Below are 17892 nucleotides of genomic sequence, written 5' to 3' on the forward strand. Positions count from 1 at the left end.
AGCTGGAACTCGGAGGGGCAGGTGAGGGGGGACAAAGGGGTGCTTGGTGTTTTCTTCTGGTTTCACGTTTGAAGAAGAGGAGTACTTAAGTAACCCGTTAATTTTTCTCCTTTATCCAGAAAAAAAAAATCCTTTCCTACACTTTGAGAATTGGATTGCTTTAAAAGAAGACGAAGGAGAAGGAGAAGAGGAAGGAGGGGAGGAGGGAGGGGAAGAAAGAAAAGGAATCACTCAGACGCTGATCCAAGCTGGGTCCTCAGGTGGTCCCCTCACTAGCGGCCTTGGCCTGACCCAGAAACGTGTTAGAACCGAGGTATCTCAGCCACAGCCCCCCACCCCCACCCCCTGCTCAGCATCTACATTTTAACGAGATGCACAGGGGATGTGTGTGCACATGGCAGTTTGAGAAGTGCTGCTCTAAGGTACAGATGAGGTTCTAGGTCGAGAAAGTTCAAGTCTGTGTTTCTCCGCCTTAGCTTAGAATCACCCGGGAGCTTCAAAAAAATACTGATGACTGGACCCCACTCATCCCCAGAATAATTAAAACAGAGCCTCTGGGGGTGGGGCCCTGGCCTGGGTTTATTTCAAAAGTGCCCCAGGTGCTCTCAGTGGGTAGCCCAGGCTCAGCGCTCGAAGTCAGTGATGCACGCAGTTGCTGGGCTGTCTATCCCCACCAGGCCGGCCTCCCCTGGCTCATCTGTGGGAAGCAGGCCTGAGCACATCCCCAAGGTGGCCTAGGACAGGAACAGAAAAACATGACCAGTGCCTGGGGTGGAGAGTGGATAACTCCCTACAAACCCAACTTGGAGGCCTATCCAGTCCCTGAGAGAAAATGTAATGAAAAGACTCCATCATCTAAATCTCTTTTCATCCAAGAGATGCCCTATTTCTGTGGCATTTCTGCATGAAATGCTCCAGCGTTGCAAAGCAAGAATGTTCAAATTCGCTTCTGTCGGACGTTGAATACGTCACATCCTGCAACACTTCCCTGGAATGTGGCTCGAGAATTTAATCGAGTTGTAAAGCACGGTCACCAGGTAAGCAACCAGCCACACTTCCTAGCTTTGTAACCGAGAGACAAAATAAAACAAGGCTGACAGAAGGTGCGCATGTTTGAAATACTTTCTCGCAAGCCCATCGCCACCGCCAAATGTTAGTCTCTTGAAGCATAAATTAATTTTCCACAGATGCACGCCGGGCTGCGTCTGGATTCTGCTCTGGTGAGCAGTACGTGTTAAGACTTTTGGACTACAGCTTCAAGGATGACACTTCTCCAACTTGCTGTGATTCTTATCCTTGAACAGAATGTTTTTCTTGGAATGGGTTTCCAGGAGGGTTTTGGACCCGGTTCCGGTCACATGTGCAGGTGGGAGGCATGCTCCTGACCCTGAGACATGGGCCTGGTCAGCACATGACCCCTGCCATCCCCCAAGGGCTCACCTGGTACTGTTGCCCGGTGCAGAGGACAAGGTGGTCGTAGAGCACGACTTCTTCTCTGGAAACAATGACCTGCTTAGCTGCTCGGTCTATGGCAGTCATTTTACCAACCACCACGTTGACCCAGGAGCACAGCGACATCAACGCGTGATCTTTGTCAGTATAACAGTGGCTGCGGAGAGAGAGGCTCCATCAGTGACATTTGAGCAGCTGACAGCGGGCATTAATTAGACATCTGCTGAGCTGGTTCAAGTCCCCTGGTGGGCCGAGCCTGTGCTCTTGCTGGGAGTTTACCGGGACCCAGGCTAGCCAGGGGATTTGTCCTTATGAGACACTTAGTCACAAATTGACATCTTCCCATTAAAGCTAAATTGTTCTGCCTGGGGTAGACCAGTCCACAACAGGGTGTGTGTGTGTGTGTGTGTGTGTGTGTGTGTGTGTGTGTGTGTGTGTGTGTGTGTGTGTGTGTGTGTGTGTGTGTGTGTGTGTGTGTGTGTGTGTGTGTGTGTGTGTGTGTGTGTGTGTGTGTGTGTGTGTGATCATTCATATATACTTTTGCTTCCATGTCATGGCGGGTGTAAATTTACCTTAGCGGTTGATCTGTCATATTGACAACTGTCATATTGACCACAGACTCAGAGTGAATGAGGATGAAGAAAGTGACATCTGAGGATTCCCACAGGCAGGGGTCAAGGTGCAGAATATCGAGAACCCTGCCTATTTGCTAAGGCTTTTCAATAAATGATTCATTCTTAGAATTAGTGTATGGATTCATGCCAAAACAACAAAACGCATTTTATTTAGAGAAAATGTCCATTAGGGAATTATGTTTGCATCCAGTACAATCGCTGGGGACTCTGGGGGGTGGGGGTTACTTCTCAGGGTAAAGGTGATTTACGGGGACCGCTGCTTCCATAAGAGCAGGCCCAGGGTAGACGGGTTTTGTTCTCTGGGTTCTATTCGAGGGTGAACACAATACTGTAATGGGAGAAAAGTGGGTTTCCTGTGGCTTTGGGTTTACTTAGAGTTCTGTGAGGGTTGTTTCCAGAATTTTCTGGAAGGTTTGACCTCATGTACATGACGTTTTAATAACCCTGTTCTGAAGATGCAGAGTGTAGGGCAGCAGAACAGTGAGAGTCTGTTTAAATTGAGGCTTCCCCGTGCCAGGGTCTGTGTCCCTGCGGTGTCGCCAATGAAAATGGACCCTGGGGACTCTGCATCCCTTTTTAGAACTTCAGTTTCCTCACCTCTCAGCAGGAGATAACGACCCCTCCTCACATGCCTCGAGCATTGCAAGGGATGGACACGAGAATGTAAGAGATGCTGTCTGTCAAGTGGGATGCATATGTGAAGGGTATTATTCCAAATAATATTAATGATACACAATTCTGTTTACTCTCCTTGGAGGCAAACAGGATTCTGAAGTGGTAATGGGAGAACATTTTTTCTTTTTGATCCACGCATGAGTCTGCTCTCACCACACAAAAAGAATCCTGGTAATGGATGCACATTAGACCCCGTTATAAGGCCTGTGAAAGAGAACGGAGTCTGGGCTTTGTATCTCTCCACACAATGACACTTAAAAACAAGAAAATTTCTTCTTAATAAGAAAAGAAAATCGGGGGCTGGTCTGCCACAGGAAAATAACAGATAGTGAGATGAAATTCACTTATAAAAAGCCATTTTGGTAGCTTTACAGGAAAACAGGAGGCTTCACTGATTTCATACATCTGTGAGAGACCCATGAGGGCTTCTTCTTACTTGGGAAGTGATCCATTCCTAACAGGAGCAGTACTGTCAGTTGTCCAAGATGAGGAAACATTAAATATAGTTAATGCACAGGGATTCGTCATATGAGGATTTGCTCAAAGATGAAAGTTCTCAGGGGAAATTTGGGGAAGGCTAAGACAATGTTATTTCTAATGACAGTAGGCCAGCGGTGTTGATAATTTCAGAATGCATACTTCAGAGATAAAATCTGAAGCTCTGTCCAGTGGGAACTGGCACTCGGGAATGCTGGGGTTGCAGGGACCTTAGGAAGCACTGAAAAATATGGGGTGCTTGCTTTTACAGCCTGTGACCACATGGAATGACATTTCTCAGTTTAGAAACTGAGAAATTTACACTGTGTGTAGCTGATGCCTATCTGTTTCGGATATTAGAATCCATTCTGGACCTTCTTTAATTTACCCATGAGGCAGTGAGACTAGATATTGGAGACTGTAAGTGATATTTCTCCAAAATTATTTCCTAAGCAGAGTTAATTAGCATTAAGATTCCCACAGGGCAGGGACCATCTCCAGGCTTGAGGACAAGAGAAATATCTCCACTAGAGTCCTCTGGAAGAGAGAGAAGGAACCAAAGAAGGTAGGTCAATGAAACTTTGTGTTTCTCAAGTGACCTTGACTCTGACGCAAAAATAATGTGAAAGCTTGTCTTCACAGAACATTCTGGAGACAGGTAATAAGGAGGAGAAAAAAAGTAGAAATGCAGGATGGGGGAATTGCTGGAACAGGACATATGTGGAGAGTGGCCAGCTTGCTCAAAGTTGCAGTGACCCCAAATCTAGTGATGGGAAGACTTAGCCTAAAGTTCCAGGTACAAAATTAAGAGCAAACTCCAGAGGAATAAATGTAAGTGTGGTGAAGACCTGCACTTCATGGAATCAGAACCCTGCAGGACCGGAAAGAACCTCAGAGGTTTCCAGCAAGGGTTTATCATGACGCTCCCAGAAGAAGGAGCATCATAATTAACCTTCAGTTATTCAGATCTGATTGTCCAATTAGTGGATTTCTCCCGTCAACGGTTCCTCCTCCCCTCCCTCCGCCCTCCTTTCTGTTGCATCCCGGGCACATCATTAGCACGTCCACCAGAGGCTGGACAGGGCCGGGTTCGGGCAGGGGAGGTGGGGAGACAAAACATGGCTTTTCAAAAACTAGTAACAGCAATAATCAATCAAAACACTGGTTACAGAAAAGTTCAGAATTTGTATTTAGCGTGAGGAATTCGAATCATTAAATTTTTGGATATCCATGCACTTGTTCTTTCTAAACTCCATGACCAGACATAATTTCCTGTATTGGGGTCTGAGGAACATTTGAAAGGCAACATCCTGTTGACGTTTCAATTTGTGGTTTCTAAGAGGATAACATGCAGGTACCCATCCAGAGACATCTTATATGGCTGTGTTATTTAGTGCCTGTCTACACCCTGATGGAGAGGACTTCTTCAGGTACTTTCGGAGGTAGCTGTCATCTATTTGACATTATTTACTGAGCATCTGCTAAGTGCCAAGCACTGTCCAAGATGCTGGGAACCCATCCGTGCACAAAAGGCAAAAACTTCCTGCCCTTGTGGAGTTTACATCATAGTTGAAGGATTCAGAATAAACAATTTTAAAAGGCAAATTGTATAATATTGTCAAGGATTTCAGTAGCAAGAAAGAGAGCAGAGAAGGAGGATTAGAGTGTGTTGGAGAGTTCGCTGCAGACAACTAGATGGTCAGAGTAGGTCTCATGGAAAAGCTGACATTTCAGCAAAGACTTGAAGAGAGAAAAGCAAAGACCCCCAAGGTGAGGACTTGCCTGTTGTGTTCGAGGGACATCAAGTAGGCTGGTGTGGTGACAGCAGAGAGAATAAGGGCAAAAACAGTAAAAGAGGGGGTCGGAGGAGCCAGCAGAACAGATTGGAGCATCTGGAAATTTCTGTGACTACAAAATCCTTCTGCAGCTGGGCTGTCTGATAGGGCAGCTGCGAGCCACACGTGGCTAGCCGCCCACTTCAAATGTGGCTCATGTAATCAACGAGCTGAATTTTAATCCCCTTTAACTGTAATTAATTGAAATTTAAGCAGCCACATGTGGCTCACCGCCGCCACACTGGACAGAGCAGCTCCAGGCCGCTCGGGAGTTGACAGGATCTGATTCACGTTTCTGCAGCCTTGCTCTGGCTCCTGGGTTGGGAGTGTGGAGGGGGAAGGACAGAGGCAGAGACCCCAGGTGACCGTGCACCCAGCCACACGCAGGTCCCCACAGAATCAGGCCAGCAGAGCATCACTTGCTAGCCCGTCTCTCTTGGAACACAGCTGACCTGGACTGACAGAACCTTTGCCAGGATGACTGAATGACATTCCTCATGAGACATTTATCAGCAACACCAGCATTTCCTGGGAATTATGTCACTTGGAAAGAAGGGAAAGTGAGGGAAGGGGGTGTACGTGGAGTTGATCCTCCACGCTCAGCCAGAACTTGGTGTTAGGCTAATTTTAACCAAAAACTCCAGCAACGCTGGCTTATCATACACATTTCCAGTCAAAACTTCCAAAGCTCAGAGAGGTGAAATCCTCTTTGCGATGGGAGCAGGATCTGAATTCATCGACCTGGCTCAAAACCCACACCTTGAGGCTTCCCTGGTGGCACAGCGGTTGAGAATCCACCTGCCGATGCAGGGGACACGGATTCGAGCCCTGGTCTGGGAGGATCCCACATGTCGCGGAGCAACTAGGCCCGTGAGCCACAACTACTGAGCCTGCGCGTCTGGAGCCTGTGCTCCACAAGAGAGGCCGCGACAGTGAGAGGCCCGCGCACCACGATGAAGAGTGGCCCCCGCTCGGTGCAACTAGAGAAAGCCCTCACACAGAAACGAAGATCCAACACAGCCAAAAATAAATAAATAAATAAATTAATTAAAAAAAAAACCCACATCTTTTTGACTGCACCCTGATGATGTCCTTCCCCAAACCCCAAAGTTTATAGTCTGATAAAAGTATTAGGTCAAAATGAGCCTAGTTCTGCTGGCAAGGAGACTGCCATTTTTCTCACAGTTTGAAGGCAAAGTCAGCCTTTTTCACAGAGGAAAGAGGGTTCTTCGCTGTGGATCTAAAATGAAAACCCCCCGAGAGAGAACAATTTCCTCCCTCCTTGTTGGAAAAATTGGGACATTGTTTCTAGAGGCAGGGAGCCTAATCATTCTTGTACTCGTGCTTTGCTACAGGAAATTAAAATGAATGGAAGCTGTGTGATAATGAAGTGGCATTTTCTAGAAGCGGCGTTGTCAAAGACTGATTCTACTGGGACAGAAACAATGACAGACTCAGAGGACTCAGAAGGCCTCTGCCTCATCAGCCCTGATGACAAAGGGCCAGGTGGGCCTGAGACCCTCACCCCACGGAGGTGCCCAGACTTTAGCTCCCTCCGGCAAGTTGCCTTGTCTGATGCAAATACAGTCACCAAGCTCCCATTCCCTGGAGTGTCACTCAGAACCCAAAAGCAGGTGGTGTCTGGGTCACAGACCCGTCCCAGTTGTTTGGAACAGGGCCGGCATCCTCCCAGACCTGCTATTTACTCTTAACTTGCATTTGTATCTCTTAAGGAACATCTGAACTCAGGAGAAAAGGCTGCTACTTCCCTTTTCTACCATTTAGCAGAAAAAGGGCTGCACACAAATTAGGACATTTAGGCTTCAGAATGAAAAAGCAGGGGAGGGATAAATTAGGAGATTGGGATTAACATACACACACTACTATATATTAAATAGATAATCAACAAGGACCTACTATATGGGACTGGGAACTCTACTCAATATTCTGTAATAACCTATATGGGAAAAGAATCTGAAAAAGAGGAGATATATGTATACATATAACTGAGTCAGTTTGCTGTACACCTGAAACTAACACAACATTGTAAATCAACTATAATCCAATATAAAATAAAATTTATAAAAAAGAAAATAGAATTCATACTCGCTTGCTAAAAACTTCCTTTGTTCAGTGCCCAGAAGGATTTTTCCTGGGAGTCCGTGGGTTGAAATCAGGGTGAGATTACTGAACTTCAGGTGAGAGCTAAGGAGAAAGAAAAAAAAAAAAAAAAAAGAGGTAAAGCACAATTCAGTGAAAGTTTATTACAATTCAATTTAACCTTATTTCATGTGTCTTCCAATTGTTGAGTCTTTCTTTGAACGCAACTCTTTTTGCACAAACCTCCCAAGAGAACTGACCATTTAAATGAAAGAAGCGAGAGGGTGCCGGAGCAGCTAATGGCAGAAACTTCCAGAAGCTGTGACCTTGTGAAAGCAGGTGCCATTTAACTTTTTAAAATTTGCTTCTCAGAGTAAAACAAAATAAAACCCCAAACTGGGAAGAAGCCGGTAAATTTAGTATAAGTCAACGCAAAGTTTGAGTTTCAGACTCCTTCTGAGAGATGGCCTGGAATTCTAACCACCATGGTGAAACTTGCTGAGCGCTCACACTCAAGGGCTCTGCAAGGCCCTCATTGAGTCCTGGAAGCAGTACGATGAGGTCAGTACTATTATTACCCCGATTTTATTATGCGGAACAGAGGCAAAGTGATTTGCCTAAGACGGTACAGCCAAGAAATCTGGAGGCTGGGTGTGAACCCAGGCCATCTGGCTTTAGCATCTTCTCATCTAACCTTGGTCTTCACTGCCCTGTAGACCCCCAAACTGTGGACAGGGATGCAAAGATCATCTAATTCCCATACTCAACATTAGCTTTATGACTTTCAGATATATGTCACTACTCAGATCAGGAGAGCACAGCACCACAGAGGAGAGAATTCTAGAAGATTCCTTTCAAGAGCAAAGCTGCCTTATATTTATTTGCATCAGGCTTTCCAGGGCCCGAGGCATGATTATGGGCGTCGTCATAGAGATTAATCCTCAGGACAATTTCTGCCGGGGGTGGTGGCAGGGGGGCGGTGCAGGTTTGTATTCTCTGTATTTCAGACAGAAGGAAATCCAGGTTGGAAACCGTAGGTAATTTGTTCACGGTCACGAAGCTCAGAAGCAGCAGGGCCGGAAATGAAAGCCACATCTTCTGACCCCAAGGAGTGCCCTCTGCACTCACCCAGGCGGCCCAGGGACCAGTCCCCCAGGTACGGTGAGCAGTGCGCCCAGCACACTAAGCGGACGCTCCTCAGCGCTCCCTCTGTGTCTCCCTGAAATATTTAAGATCCTCCTGCTGCAGATCTGCCTTCCAGCTACAGTCAGCAACGTCTTAGGGGTGGGCTGATCTCCTGCGCTTCAGCAGGATGAGAAAAACATTTTTTTTCCCCTAAAAATCTCTTTTTGGTTCACCCCTCCCCTTAGACCAACCAAATGCAGAAAAAGAAACCTTCTCCAAGTTAGAGGAAAACACCTGCCCTCTTTTCCCAGGAGGAAACTGGAAAATTTCCAAACGTGGAAATGCTATCAATTTGCGGACAATCTGTGAAGTACCATTAAAAGCAGGAGACTTTTGGTGATGGCACGGCAGGCAATGGAATAAACTCAACTGCACCTGACATTTAAAAATAGCTAAATATTAGGAAAGGTTTTGCTTTAGAGTCTCTAAGGATGTGTGTCATTTAAGAATGAGTATTCTTATTTGATACAAAGAAAACCAAGCACATTTTATCCCCTAATAATAAGAATAAAACTTTTGGATACGTTCAAATAACATAAAGGTCACAATTAACCCCGACTACTTATGGCTGCAGTCTGCAAACACACCAATTGCAGGCCTTCGATTTATTACCATTTAACGGAAAATGCAAATAATGATGTGTTTATACTCACACGTGGTCAAAATTTATTTGGGCTTTGGAGCCTATGTGACTAAAATGTGGTTTATGTTGTACTAATAATACAATTATATGCAGGCCTTTTTTACATCTCTATGTGAATAAGTGGATTAGTAATTATCCAGCGGTATTTTTTACTAAAGAAACAGTCTCTTTGGCACTGAACAGTTTGAACCATCTAACAACATGGATCACTTGTAAAATGACTTGCAAATTGCCGAATTACCACACTGTATTACCCTGAATTATGCTATTGTACAATTAAAGATTCCGCCAAAAGATTGGGGGAGGGGCATTTTCTTACTTTTTATCTATTAAGGAACCAGCTTCCCACTCTTCTTCTCTAGCCTTAGCCAAATTCTTTTTGCGTTCTTCATTGTGGCTGTTCTGGTTCTATATCCAATCTTCAAGGTCCCTACTTGACCCTTTCTTGTTCTCCCTACTATCCGCCTTTCTCATTCTCAAGTGGGAACATCTCCCACATCATAAGGAAAACAGAAACTAGTCCCCTGGCAAGACCCCTCCCTCCATTTCCCTTCTTGCCACCTCCAGATACAACTATAAGAGCCATCTTCCATTCCCCCCATTCAGAAGGGAGGGGTGTCCCATTAACCCTGTCTCCTCTTCAAGTTCCTCTCCTGTCTCTCCCTCTCCCTCTCCCAGCAAGTTTCTCTTACAACTGCTCTTAAGAAACCTGGAAGTGACCTGTCTAGTGCTGACAGGTGGAGCCACGCTGTCAGCAGGCCCTGCTTCTCCACTTCTCAAAGTGTGCCTTCCATTCACAAGGTCACCTCAGGTCCAAGGTGGCTCCTGGAGCTCCAGCCATCACACCCCATGTCCACATTACAGGCAGAAGGGAGGAGGAATGGGTAGAAAGGGCTGCCCATTAAAGAGCTTCCCTGAAAGTCTCACAGGACCTTTCTGCTGACGTGGGAGAACTTAGTGACATGGCCATATATAGCAGCAAGGGAGGCTGAGAAATGTGGCTTTTCAAAGAGAAACACAATGGGTTTTCCAAGAACCACACTGCCCAGGGTTCTGTTGTCAAGGACAAAGTACAGAATAAACACTGGAAAGCAACTAGAAATCTCTATGTAGTGAATCCTAAAGGAAAGGTGGGGGGGGTGATGAGGGAAGATGCTTGCATCAGTCAGGGTCTGAGCAGGAAGTAGACAGCCAACTCCACAGGGTTTGACTGAGTGAAGGCAGAGGTGTGGGCAGGGTTCTGGGGCTCATCCAGGGACTAGCAATGGTGGGTGGGGTGCCACTGCTGGTGGGAATCCTGAGGAACAAGGGCTGGAGGACATGTGGACAGCTGGGACCATGCAGGAGGCCCCACCCAGGAGCTACCGCCATAGAACACGTGGTCTGAGACAACACTGTCTTAAGGTTCTCTTTGAAGACTGCTTTCCTCGCCAGCTCCTCCTCCGTGCCCCATCTATCCTTTGCCAAACTTCCCAGTCTCCATGCCCAGCTCCCTGGGTGATGTGACTGACACCACAACTTCATCTTACATCTTTACATTATAGTTTTCTTCTGAGCTAAAAACCTAATTTCCAGATGCCCATCAGTCCTAATGTGGCCCCTCCACAGGCATCCCAAATTCAATACATGTTCAAACAAAGGTCCATGTGGCCTCGTCCCACTCCTCTTTTAACTTCATCAAAGCCATGGTCAACAGACTGCCTCTCAAGTTAGGAATTTGGGAGCCAAGCTCAAACTCCTAACCTCTCTCTCCCTTCCCACAGTTGGTCACCATGTCCAGTCACGTCTACGTCGTCCACATCTCTTGAATGCCCAATACCTGCCATTCCCAGGACACACTGCCTTCGCTCACCTTCTTGCCCAGAGAAAACAGTCTCAGGGTTAGTCGTCCCGGCACAAGCCTCTCTCCTGCCCATCTTCCACACGGCTACTGGAAACCTCTTTTTAAATTAAATCCCATCTCATGTCTATGTCTGCTCACCGCTTTGGTAGACCCAGAGCAGAGCAGCTAAGACCATGGGCTCAGGGGTCAGATTGCTTCAATGGACTCCTGGCTCGAGCACTTTCTAGCTCTTTGACTTTGAGCAAGTTATTCAACCTCTCTGTGGCTCAGTTGCTAGCCGGTAAAATGGGAATAACAGAACCTAGCTCCTCACAGGGGTGCTGTGAGGATGAGATGAAATAATATCTGTAAAATGTTTAGACTATTGCCTGCTGCACAAAACATTTTCAATGAATGTTACCTATTTTTATAACCAAAATACTAAGTCCAAATTCATGAGCATGGTATCTCAGGCCCTTATGGTTGGGGCCTAACCTAGCCTCTTCACCCTTCTTTGTAACATCAACCTTTTTGCTATTCCATGAAGGTTCCCTGTCTCTTTCATGACTTTATATGAAATTACCATCAGCATTTCCATTTTATCTTCAACCTCACATTTTGCTGTGATAGTTATCTCTGTCATCTGATTTAGAAACATCCAAATATTTGATTTCTTAAATTTATAACTATCTAAGAGTATCAGTCCAAATTCATTATACGATTTATAATGTACAAATAGATCTTAGTTCTTCTGAGGATGAAATATGGATATAAAACATTTAAGGCTTTTATTCTGATTACCTGTGAATATTCAAAAAGTTCCTGCAGGGACTTCCCTGGTGGTGCAGTGGTTAGGAATCTGCCTGCCAATGCAGGGGACATGGGTTCGAGCCCTGGTCTGGGAAGATCTCACATGCCATGGAGCAACGAAGCCCGTGCACCACAACAAGAGAAGCCCCCGCAATGAGAAGCCCGCGCACCGCAACGAAGAGTAGCCCCTGCTCGCCGCAACTAGAGAAAGCCCGCGCGCAGCAACGAAGACCCAACGCAGCCAAAAATAAATTAATTCATGAATTAAAAAAAAAAAGTTCCTGCACATGGAAGTGGGTCACGGGGTGCATCCTGGTTTGGACACGTGTTAGACGAGATGGCAGAAGCAGCAGCACCTCGGGAAAAGCACGATCTCAGGTCTAATGGTACAGGCTTAACGTATAGAAACGAAATCTAGCATCATTGTGAGCCCTCCGCTCCAAAATCAAAGGTCACCATGCTGTGGAACCAAAAAAAGTTCAAGTGAAGCGCTCAGGCCAATGAAACATTAAACAAGTGCACCTGCATTTCCACAGCAGATAATTCCGGCGGGATTTCACGTTGCTGTGGATACAGAGGGAGGAACAGCTCAAAGATACTTGTAAAGCAGGGAGGGATTAGAGTATCCAGGGAAATAAGTAAAAGCTATTGTGTTTCATTCCATGATTCGGGAGGACAGCTACAAAATTAGGTCTGAGCATTCTTATCCTTCAAATAAAGAGGGTCACATTGCCAATTTATGGTGAACATGGTAAAAGAAACATAACACTTCTCACGTTGCTTACCCTTCTGAGCGGCAGAAACCTGTCAACCTGCCAGGTGAATGCTTATTATTTATTATTTTTATGTTTTTGCTGATTTCCTTTTTTTGTGGGGGGCACATAACAAGGACAACCAAAGCAAGGGATTTAATTAATTGTTTTCATTAATGCTTTTATTTGAACAAATAATATAGAGGGAAATTAATTATCCCATATCAATCTAAATGTTACAATTTAATTTACTAAAGTCTCTGCTTTCTGAACTGCTCAAGCAATGACAAAAATATTTGCCAACTGACAGTAAGTGCCAGCTCAAGATAGATATTTAACCTAACTGCATATGTGACTTGTCAAAGAACTCCGACTTAATTTGGTCTTAATGATACCACATAATTCCACAAAATTAATGATAAAATGATGGGATTTAAAAGTTAGGAGTTATATGAACTTCCAGTAGGAGAGGAAAAATAGGGACAAAACAAATCAAAACAAAGTATTTATTATGAGAACCAGGTAAGAGAATCTACAGTTTTTCCTTGAAAAATGTTTAATTTCAGCAATATTTTTTCCGCTTAGATCACAAAAGAGACTTTTGGACAATGTCCTTGGCTACTGACTTCATTTTTGTTGTGTGAGTAAAAATGACACAGCAGCTGCACGCGTGGCCACAAAGCTGTCAGTAACAGCACACCCTGACCTCTGGGGGAGACCAGAGGGGTAGGGGTGTGTGGTCAAGGATTCTGAGCTCTCTATCGATAGAAGGGATGCAGTCAGTGTTCATGGGGCGGGTGCCATCTTCCACGGCTCCCCTGCTCGTGGAAGCCCCTGTAGGAACCGGGATAGAGCCCAGAGGAAGGGGCCAAGGAGCAAGTCTCTTCAGCCTGCCTGAGTCCAGCGTGTCCTGGGGCAAGGAACTCTGATCAGCACTGGATCCAACAATAAGTAAAATCGCTTGCCTGGCAGGACCTCCGTGCTCTGTGGAGTCTCCAGGGACCTGGCAGGGGAGGGGGCTGGTGGCCGGGGTAAAGGGGCTTGGGGGAGGGAGATTTGGGGATTCAGGATTTCAGATGAAAAGCTTATGTATCTCTGCATGAAAGGAAAACATAAATCCTTACTGAAAAAGAGAAAATGAGTGTAATGTTTGAAATGTCCACTGAACAAATAAGAATAAAATTTGGGAGTTCTGGCAAAAAAGACCAAAATGAAATTGAGTTCTGCTTTATGATTTAGGGGAAATGATTTATGATGTTTTCATCTCTATATACGTGAAGTAAAAATGTCATACATTTATCCTTTGAGCATATAAATGTAAGATGTAAATACCAAGATGGAAGCTATGAAAGACAAGCCGGAAAGCCTGCGTACACAAGAGATGGCCAAGTACAAGACAAAATCGGTCGTCCCATGGGACTGGAAAAACCAAGCATTATGGGAAATCAAAAGCAAGTGAGATCACTTCTGGTCTCGAAGGATGAGGAAAGGTTTTATGCTTTGGGCAAATGCTGGCAGTTAGGAAGGCTTTATTGACACCATCAGGGCAGATTTCCTCATGCTTGACAGGTGTATCTCCTTGGACCTGCATTCTCAATGGTGAATAGTTGAAGCATGAAGCTTTGTGAAATGCTTTCTACTAGGTCCGATTCAGCATGTAAATACTATGGACTTAGGGTAATGACTTCAGCTATGCAATGTTTAATGATACATTAATAATTATGCCTGGTAAGCCCTGAAGTAATGATGTGACTTAGAAGTTCTATGATTTGTTGAGAATTTAAAAATATGGTTTGGAAAACACAGCCCATAAAAACAGCTCAGTTACAATGAGCAATCAGAGGGGGAAATAGGTTTCCTCATAGATAAGACTGCCAAGTTTGAGGAAATGTCTACATAAATGGTTACTAAACCCGGCTGCATGTCAGAATTACCTGGAGAGTCTTAAAAATACAAATTCCTGGGGCCCACTCCAACCTGGTGAATTCACAGGAACAGGGGCCCAGGAAGCTGTCTTTTTATAACTACCACCTCCCCACCCTTACCCGCACCCCCAAAAGTAGCTCTGATGTACCGGAAGGTAGAGTCTGGAATTTCCACAAACTGTTGCTTATATGGAAAGTTACTCCACCTTAACCCCGAGGTCTAGGAAGTTGATCCACAACGTTTTTCTTCACCACAATTCTTAAAATCAAAAGGGAAATGCAGGGCTTCTCTGGTGGCGCAGTGGTTGAGAGTCCGCCTGCCGATGCAGGGGACACGGGTTCGTGACCCGGTCCGGGAAGATCCCACATGCTGCGGAGCGACTGGGCCTGTGAGCCATGGCCGCTGAGCCTGCGTGTCCGGAGCCTGTGCTCCGCAGCGGGAGAGGCCACAGTAGTGAGAGGCCCGTGTACCGCAAAGAAAAAAAAAAAAAAAAAAAAGGGAACTGCAAGCAGTTTTTTCCAAGCCCTAGCACCTTACCATGTGGCGAGTGTTCCTTTGAAAGGAACGCTCTTCAGAGAACTACACTTAGAGATAAAGTCTCTACTCAGCAGGCGGCCTTGCCTGGTCTGGGTCTCACACAATGGTTCCAGGTGCTCCCTTTCCCCAAAGATCACAGCTCCGGGCACCTCTACGGAAGGGCCCTGGCCTATGTTTCCACCTAACATCAGATGCTGTAAGGCGGGGGGTGAGGGGTTTGACACCCCCTGACTCCCTCAGTGCGGGGAAGCAGGCGCGGACGCCTCAGGAAACGCCTCTGGTTCATCCCCAGGCCTTGGGGAAGAGGGCACCTCCCACATCATGACTCTCCAGGCAATCCCCTCACAACGCTCAGCTCCCACCGGGATCTGGACATGCAAATGGCATTAGCGGGGAGGTGTCAGTCTAGCAAGAATTGAGTGCTAGGTCTTTCTAGGTGCTTTGCCTTCTTGCCAGTGGAGGAGGAGCGATGCTGGGTGCTTTCCCTGTTGCACAGGTTTGGAAACGACAGAGGTTCAGAGAGTTCAGATGGTCCACCTGGGCCCCAGCAGTAGTGGCAGAGAGCTGACTCTACCCCAACTCAGTGGTTCTCGTGCTCCCAAAACTGGTGTGAAAACACGGGTCCCAGCCTCCGGCCCCGGGTTTCCGATTCAGTCCTTACAGGGGGGCCTGTATCGGCACCTGCAACAGGTTCCCAGGCGGCGCTAAAGGTGAAAACTGCTGATCTAATTTCATCTCCCTCCCGAAGGAGAAATCAGGTATTTGCCAAGACAGGCCCACTCTCCCTCCTTGTTCCAGCAGAGGTTGCTGGTGGAGCACAGCACCTGGGTTCTCTCTAGAGCTGCCAGGACGCCCGGGAAGAGAGGTGGAGGGAGATCCGGAGATGCTCCCGACACCGTTTTCTCGTCTGGCCTCGCTTCCCTCTGCCTTTGTCTCGACCCACGCCTTCGTTAAAGGGCAACTGTATGAACATCACAAAAGGAGAACAAATGAAAGAAACCGGGCTGGCAGCGGGCCCACCCGCATCTCCTGCAAAGGGTCCTCCCGTCCCAATGGTTTCCTGCCTTCTCTGCCCGGGGTCTCCCCCTGACTGTGGCAGCTTGAGGGACAGGCTGGAAGCACAGCCCAGGGTGACCAGATGGACAGGAACTGTTGGGTAAATACCCACATCCTTGGGGGCGGAGGGACTGTTCCCAGCTGCGTCCTCGGAGGGGGTCCCAGCGGGACCGAGCCTCGTTGCCCATGGTGACCCAAAGGCACATGATTTGGGGGCTTTGCTGGCATTCCTGCCAGTCCCAACTCACCTGCTCACTCGGGTAGTTCCCAGGGATCACCCCCAAATAAACTACTTGCACCAAATTCTTTGTTTTCAGCTTTTGCAGGACCTCAAACCAAGACGGAGCCAATGTTGTCATTTGAAAATGACCAGATAGGGCTTCCCTGGTGGCGCAGTGGTTGAGAGTCCGCCTGCCGATGCAGGGGACACGGGTTGGTGCCCCGGTCCGGGAAGACCCCACATGCCGCAGAGCGGCTGGGCCCGTGAGCCATGGCCGCTGAGCCTGCGCGTCCGGAGCCTGTGCTCCGCAACGGGAGAGGCCACAACAGTGAGAGGCCCGCGTACCGCACAAAAAAAAAAAAAAAAAAAAAAAAGAAAATGACCTGGTAGTAGAGGACAGAGGCTAACAGGTGAGTCTGTTACTGGTCCGCGTAGGCGGTTTGTGTTCTGTGCGATCGTGAAGACAATTTGTAAACAACGCAGTATCTGTGAAACACAATAAAACCAGGTATGCCTGTACATTTAAATACTGGAATCAGGTTAGGAAATGGGATGGTGATTAGGAACCAGGGACAGCTCCAGGTCAGTATTTTCTGGAGGCAGGATGTCAGGTCCTTCTGCCTGGGGAGGCTGAGCCTTTGAACCTGACACACTGCCCCACCCCTCTATTTCCCCCCTACCAGGCCATCAGAGGGGCCTCTGTATCAGCCCCGACAGGCCCCACTGTAATGCCAACATAACAAGATGGTGAGATGTGACCTGCCCCGTGGATCTCCACCTGTGCCCTGGGCACATGCCATGGGCCTGGCCGCCACCCTGCATTTCCCTGGTACCCAAAGGGTGATGGGGGTGAGCACACAGCCCTCAATTCATGTGGCAGAGGCCGACGGCATGGACAGCCACCAACCTGTTCATGGGGTTTAGCTCTGAGATCAGCACGTAAGCACTGACTACTTAATTAGTCACCTAATTAGTGACAAGCCACAACGAAGGCTTCAGATGTCCTCAAAGGTAAAGATAAGAAGCCTCATTAAGCTGCAAGCCCTCAGCTGCTGCCGCCAGACCCCACAGCTGGGCCGGATGCTGTGTGGTCCTGTGTGGCCTGATAACATGTGTTCTGGTCATCCAGCCCACAATTGCAGCTTCACAAACGTGCCCTGTCGTTCTCAGCTAGTCTTAGTTACCTCGACACACCCACCAGATGAGGGATCAATGCCCAGGTCGAAAACCAGAAACTTCACCGTTTGGTGAGATGACTTGGTGGGTGTTTTGAGACATCTCTTCCCGGGGGTGGAAGTGGAAGCCAAGGTGATGGTGGGTGGTTCCCGTGAACCAAAGTGCATCTTCTTCTAACCGCCCAGCCTCGGCGGGATGCTACCCAGGGCTGCCTTCATTTACTGTCATCCCAGGAGCCATTCGTGAATTTTTCTAGCCCTGTTATAGGCTCCTTGAGAGATTCTTTACATCAGAACTGAATTAGGAAAGGTTTTAAAATAATGGATTAAAAGGAACTGCTCCATAATTGGGAGTAAATAATATAATACACAAAGCATAGAGACGTACGACCTGAAACAGAATCAAATAGTAACTGCTTCAGCTCAGTGACTTGACGCCCAAGACACAGGGAAGAAGCTGTTGTGAATAATTCTGGAAAATAAAATGTCTGTTTGGGACACTGACTGCGGCAGGGCCTGAGATTCTGTGTTTCTAATCAGCTCCCAGGCGATACCAATCCTGCTGGAGTCCAGACCAAACTTTTGAGTAAAA

General features: G+C 47.0%; 1 protein-coding gene across 1 annotated transcript in view; it reads right to left on the reverse strand.

The window, feature by feature from the left end:
* CFAP61 (cilia and flagella associated protein 61) overlaps positions 1-17892 on the reverse strand; it is a gene marked incomplete at both ends in the record, with an annotated part of 251873 nt that overhangs the window by 84633 nt on the left and 149348 nt on the right. The window contains 2 exons of the mRNA XM_079719874.1: positions 1441-1609; positions 7181-7279. Of these exons, the coding sequence (XP_079576000.1) occupies positions 1441-1609; positions 7181-7279 (268 nt within the window). The remainder of the gene's footprint in view (positions 1-1440; positions 1610-7180; positions 7280-17892) is intronic.

The sequence above is a fragment of the Hyperoodon ampullatus genome (assembly GCF_949752795.1).
Source record: "Hyperoodon ampullatus genome assembly, chromosome: 14".
Taxonomy (NCBI): Eukaryota; Metazoa; Chordata; class Mammalia; order Artiodactyla; family Ziphiidae; genus Hyperoodon; species Hyperoodon ampullatus.